At 36.7% G+C, this 6773-nt stretch overlaps 1 protein-coding gene across 1 annotated transcript; it reads right to left on the reverse strand.

The window, feature by feature from the left end:
- LOC132181692 (G-type lectin S-receptor-like serine/threonine-protein kinase At4g03230) lies at window positions 1-5278 on the reverse strand. Its single transcript, XM_059594931.1, has 8 exons — window positions 5188-5278; window positions 3019-3462; window positions 2439-2903; window positions 1485-1684; window positions 1189-1399; window positions 822-1059; window positions 569-719; window positions 1-485 (listed from the first exon to the last, which is right to left on the reverse strand). The coding sequence occupies exons 1-8, from the start codon at window positions 5276-5278 to the stop codon at window positions 198-200; spliced, it is 2088 nt and encodes a 695-aa protein (XP_059450914.1). The 3' UTR covers window positions 1-197.
- Between the last annotated feature and the right edge of the window lie 1495 nt (window positions 5279-6773).

Genomic DNA, 6773 nt, shown 5'->3' on the forward strand with positions numbered 1-6773 from the left:
GTAAGCAAAGGAATGATAACCCACGGTCCCACAGTCCAAAATACTACATGAGATTTTTTTGGTGAGCGCCATATCTACGAGCAGCTTGGTTTCTCTACCAGAATTGATATCAAATGTTTGGTCCATATAATAGAACCTTTGCAAGTGTAGTAAAGGACAAACTCACGAGAACCTGCATTGGTATCATACATTATCGATCATCTTCCTCCTAAACTATTGGTTAATTCTGGTTTACTAGAAGAACTAGCTCTGATAGGTTGGCCTCTCCATGGAACAAATGCTGGCTGTTTTGGAGTTGGAACTGTTGTAGCTTCACTATCAAGCATGGCAACAACATTTGACATGGTGGGGCGATCATTTGGGTCTTCTTGTACGCATAAGAGTCCAACATTTACACACTTCACAAATTGATCTGCATTGCAAACTTCATGTAGAGCCAAATCCATTAAATCCAACACCTGGTTTTCTACCCACAATCTCCAAGCCTGGGACAATTATAAAATCAGAATTAGAATGAAGGATAAAATGGCTGCAATAATAGTGATTATAAAAAATTAGATACACTTACATAAGCTATAAGGCTCATAGCAAGTTCTGACTGATAAAATCCTGTATTCTTTTTCCCACTTATTATTTCAAGTAGAACTACACCAAAACTAAAAACATCGGATTTAATTGAGAAAAGTCCATGTAATACATACTCCGGAGACATATAGCCACTGCATTTCAACATTCATCAGTGGATGAGGTAGGCACTTGTATATTATTTTTGTAAATAGAGTTGGGGAATTGAAAATTGTGCTACAGTAGTGTAAACTTACTGAGTTCCAACTACTTTGGTTGTGTTAGCCTCGGTTTCTTTGCCTTCAATCATCCTTGCCAAGCCAAAGTCGGATATTTTGGGGTTCATCTCCTCGTCTAAAAGAATGTTACTGGTTTTCAGATCTCTATGGATAATCCTCAATCTGGAGTCATGATGAAGATAAACAAGCCCACGAGCTATTCCCAAAATGATTTTGACACGCATTTCCCAATCCAAACGCATGCTCTCCTTTTGATCTTGCATGTTTTCCATTTTCCATGTAAAGAACAATTTCCGCAACAGTAACAAATCAGCTATTACTCAAACAAGAAATATATAGTCTATCAAGCACTACAAGAGATCATGAATTTAGTTTAGAGGCCAACCAAATATAAATGAGTCTAAGCTTTTGTTGGGCATGTACTCATAGAGTAAAATCTTTTCGTCTCCTCTTAAGCAATATCCCCGAAGCCTAACAAGATTTCTATGTTGAAGTTTTGCAATCAACACCACCTCACTTTTAAATTCTTGTAAACCTTGTTGTGAGACACATGAGAGCCTTTTTAAAGCAATTTGTTGACCTCCTGAAAATGTGCCCTGAGACACCATACTCAAAATATTACCATTAACCAGAAACTAGTTTACACGAAGATTAAGTACCAACTAATGTTGTTGAAATCACCTTGTAAACTGGCCCATAGCCCCCCTCTCCAAGCTTGTTTGCATCTGAGAAATTGTTTGTAGCTGCGAGAATGCTTTCCAAATCAAAAAAAGGTACATCTATGTCTTTCTTATCTTCTTCCGTGAATTCACCCGAGTCTATCAAGTCTTTGACATGTTTTTCACTGTCTAATGCACGAAGTGCTCGCTTTCTTTGATTTTCTGAGTTCAAAAGAAAATCATATATTTTCTGAGTTCAAAAGAAAACCATATATATATTCAATTACATTTACAGGATAATTAATCACATGAAATAGCTAGAAAGTGGCATTTATTTTCATTGAAATGGAAATATGATAGATTGTGCAAGGTAGAGTGTATTTTGGCAAAGTAATTACCTTGTCTCTGGGCCATCTTTCTCTCCACAAATATATACAAACAATTGCGCTTGCGAGAACAAACACTACTATTAGAGGTATCATAACTATCAAAGTGAGCGACATCTTTCCTTTTGAAGGCTCTTCTAAACGCTGAGCAAAATTATCTTCTACAAAAAAGAAAGAGGACTACTCTCACATTAATTAATACTTAAAATATGAAAGAACTTTCCGTTGTAATTTTTTTCGACTGTGAACAATCTCTACGTTGATTCAAAATGATAAGTCAAATTCCACAATTATACTGTTTAGATTCATTAATTGTTGCAATTATAAGGTCTATTGTTACTACAAGGTAAGCATGATATTGCTAAAGAGAATTTGAAAGTTCTACCAAAAACCTCCCAATTTCTAACGTACTGTTAGAAGTGATTATAATTTATACATAACCGCAATGGAGAAAGAGGCCTAGGTTTGATTATCAAATTGATCTAACAACAACGATAGTGTATATATATATATATTCAGTAGGACATAATCCTAGGTCCTTCTTAGTGGTCTAATTCTGTGGAGGCACAAGAAATATATAGAATCCTGACCTTTAGTACAATTTGAGTCAGCCCAATGGAAGTTTTCAGTGCAAAGGCACCTCTTCTCTCCATGATCTCTTGTTACATTGCAAATTGAATTTGGCCAGTCCCTGCAGTCCTTGGATGAATTACAACTTGGCTCCAGCGGGGCTTTCCAGCTAATCTCTACTCCATCTTTAATTTCAGAACCATTGTTGCCAGAATCAACGGTAAACCACCTGGTTGCATTAATTGGCAATGAATTATTGAGCTTCGGATCAATTCCTGTTGAATTGAGTAGGATGACGAATTTCCGTTTAGTTGGATCGAGACTCACGACTCGATAGGTGCCACTGGACGTCTTAAAGCTAACCTGGCCTGTGGAATCATTGCAGTAGAAACTAGAGTACATGGGATCACCACAGTTTGGTTCAGTGCGCAGCGGATAAGGAATTATGTATGTGCCACAAGGCTTACAAATCCGCGCAGTTGATCCTAAAAAGAAAGATCGGTGCTATGATTTTAAAATTAATTCATACCAGCAGTTTATCCCAGTCTTTCCCCGGCCCCGTATTGATTAGAAAAAAAAAAAAAATGTAAAAAGGAGTACCTATAACGGATTTTGCCACGCGGACAGAGAGGTTACGACCACCGTTTGTGTACTCCTCTTGAAGATTATTTAGTTCCGTAGTCCAAATCCAGCATTTGTCGGTTCCAGCAATTCGTTGATTGCTTTCTTGAGCTGCCTCATATGAATAAGCCTGACACGGGTTGTTGTCAAGGCATTTCTGTTTGCATTCATCTTCGTTTTCCACGTTGAAATCAGGGTCTGGGTTGCTCACTTTCATCATCTTTAAGCTTAAGAACTTGTCGCTCTCGTCAGATGTCGAAGTGCTGGTGCACCCATCCAAAAAAACTTCAGAATCCCAATTCTTTGGTTTAGTTGGGTGGAACCCGGGCAAACATTTGCATACGAATGGTCTATTGTTAATATTGCAGCTGCCGAATTTCCCACAAAAATTGTAAATGCTACAATTGTTTTCCGGCTCACTCCCTGTCAATGACCAATTTCCATTGTGAGGCCCAAAAAAAAAAAGAAAAAAAAAAGTAAATTTAATCATTTAATTAGTATTTTAACACTTTCTCTTACCTGTGATTAAAGTTTATTTCAATAGGTAACGACCAATACATGAAATATTTAATTGAAATTAGGGCAAATTGACGGAATCAATATCCGAATTCATGACCTTTGGCATACATAACATGTCAAATCATCCAGCGCAAACCAAAAAAAAAATGTTAAATCATCATTTTTCCCCCCAAAATTTAAACTTATAAAAATTGATAAATTAAATCACTGAATCATTAATTATTTAACACTACTAGGAAGGTGACGATGAAGACAGAGAAAAATTAATGAAATGAATAAAAAATAAGTAAAAAATAAATATTTTAATGATATAAGAAAAAATTGAGAGAAGGTATTGTAGCAAAAAAATTAGTTTAACTATTTATGCACCATTTTCTCACCTTTTGAATGGTGATTAACACTAGGGTTGAATTTGGCAAACCATTTTCATCCCCTCAATACTATTTTTGCACCATTTTCTCAAAAAAATAACATCAAAATATTCTCACTTTTTTTATTTAAATAATAATAAAATGTGAATAATGTAATATAAAAAGTAAAAAAAAAAAAAAAGAATATTTTGATATTATTTTTTTGAAAAAATGGTGCATAAATAATATTGAGGGGATGAAAATGGTTTGCAACTTTGCCAGTGTTAATCACCATTCCACTGAATATACTCGAAGAATTTGGTAAAGTGAGATTCCATTGCAATAATTGACATGTTTTTTTTTTTTTTTTTTAAGTAATAATTGATATGTTGAGAAAAAGGTGGCTTGGTATTGAAAACGTAATACTGTAACACTACTTTAAAGACTTCTACGTGGGAGCAGTGAAGATTTTTTTTTTTTTTTTTTTTCACTTTTCATTAGCTTTAGCTTTAGCCGACATAGACTTGTTTCCCCACTGGGATAGTAAGTCTTTCTACAACTGTTAAAAATTCGGTGTTCACCGGTTTTGTCTATATATATATATATATATATATATATATATATATATATATATCCAAAACGCCGGTAAATGTTATAATTATCCGCGTTTTATTAAAACATGGATAATATGTCTGTGTTTATTTAGAGTAATGTTTGAAAGAGGATTAGAATCATTCTTGTGTTACCTCAAAAGTGATGTGACTTTTAAAATTAATAATTGATCAAAATTTAATAATAATTATTTCAAATTTAATAATAATTCTAAGAATCACATCATATTTGAGAGGACATAAAAATGACTCTAGTTCTTCTTCTAACATTACTCGTTTATTTATTTACGATAACGCTAAAATTATTGGCAAATGCCTGAAAGGAGGAGTAAGGATAATCAGAGATGGTGGGAAAAATCTCAAACTCCTAAGTTAGCAAGGGTAAAGGGTAAGTTTTTCTAAGGGAGAGCTAGAGGTAAGGAAATCATCAACTTTATAGTGTTGGGAGAGCGGTTATCCAGTTTTTACTAAGAGTACATTAATATATATAGTTGAACACGATTCTAGTCCAAAAGCATAAACTAATAGGCTAAGGTCAACTTAAGTATATTAGGTACTCTTTTCTTTTTTATGTTCTCAATGTGGGACTTAACACTCACAACAATTCCCCCCTCACTTATTGTCTCTTCACATTGACCCCAACTCCGCTCACTTGTAAGTCTTTTTACATTTCCAAGAGTGTTTCACATCAAGAGTTGCAGATGTAGACACAACTTCAAACCCGACGCGTCCAAACTCCCATCCCAGGATGCTAACCATGACTTTGATAGCACTTGTTGGGAGATAAAGCGGTTATTGAGTTTTTACCAAGAGTATATTAATATACATAGTTGAAAAGAACTCTAACCCAAAAGCCTAAGCTAATGGTCTTAGGTCCACTTAAGTACATTAACTACTCTTTTCTTTTATATTTTCTCAATGTGAGGCTCAACACTCACAAGTGCACTTATAACATATGACTAATGCTATGTACCATCTTTTTATCCTCCTAAAATCCTCCTAAAACTGATATGGCTTTTAAAATCACTATTAAATTTTAGATGAATTATGCTTGAATTTTGATCCAATAGAGATTTTGAAAGCCACATCAGCTTTAGGAGGATAAAATGATGGTACCTAGCATTACTCCATAACATATAGTTATGTGAAGATACCTAAAAATGGTTTCTCACCCTTCTGTATGTCGAGTGTCTACAAATAGGATACACTCTTGTCTAAGTCTTGCAAAACTCAACATGAGACTCTGTTAAATTTTATAGTGTATTTTCTAGAATGATGTAGTTATTAATTATTATTATTATTATTTTTTGAGTGATGCATATAGTGAGGAATTTATGTAAGTTTAAATCTGGGGGGACTTATTTGCACATGATGGATATGACACATGCCATTCTCTCTTTGTTTAGCCTTTCCACCTTACCACCTTTCTATCTTGGTCATTTAACCATCACTATCCTCATTCAACCCAGCACTTCAATACAACCTTACACATTCCCATGAGACATTATTACCATTTCTTGGACAAATTCGTTGCTCTTCCTTGGTCACATGAAAAATCACACATATCTTGTTAATTAAGAGTCCATTTGTTTCGGCGTAAAATATTTTATGGTGAAAACATTTTTCGGCGTTTGGCGTGGGCATGGAAAATCAAAAATATTTTTTATATTTACAACATAAAAATAGATAATTTAAAAAATAAAATATAAAAATACCTGCCCGAACTTGACCAGGAACCCGCCCGAGACTTGACTGGGACCTGCCCAGGACCTCGCCGGGAGCTACTCAAGACTTGACCAGGACTCGCCCAGGACCTGACTAGGACCCGACCGCATCTGCTCAGGACCCACCCCGGACTTGACCAGGACTTGCCTGGGAGTTGACTAGGACCCACCCTGGACCTGCTCGACACCCGCTCGGACCTACCTGGGACCCCACCGAGATCTGACCGGGACCTGACTGGGACCTGACCGAGCAGGTCCCAAGTGGGTCCCGGTCAAGTTCCGGCGGGGTCCCAATCAAGTCCCGGGCAGGTTCCAGGTAGGTTCGGTCAACTCCCAAGAGGGTTCCGGTCAAGTCCTGGGCGGGTCCCGGGTAGGTCCCGGGCAAGTCCCGGACATTTCCTGGCAGGGTCTTGGGCAGGTTCCAGGCAGGTCCGATCGGCTTCAGGGCTAGTTCCGAACAAGTCCCGGGCGGGTCTCGGGTAAGTTCAGGACAAGTCTCAGGCGGGTCCCGAGCAGGACCTGTGCGGGTC

The sequence above is a fragment of the Corylus avellana genome, chromosome ca5 (assembly GCF_901000735.1).
Source record: "Corylus avellana chromosome ca5, CavTom2PMs-1.0".
NCBI classification, from domain to species: domain Eukaryota; kingdom Viridiplantae; phylum Streptophyta; class Magnoliopsida; order Fagales; family Betulaceae; genus Corylus; species Corylus avellana.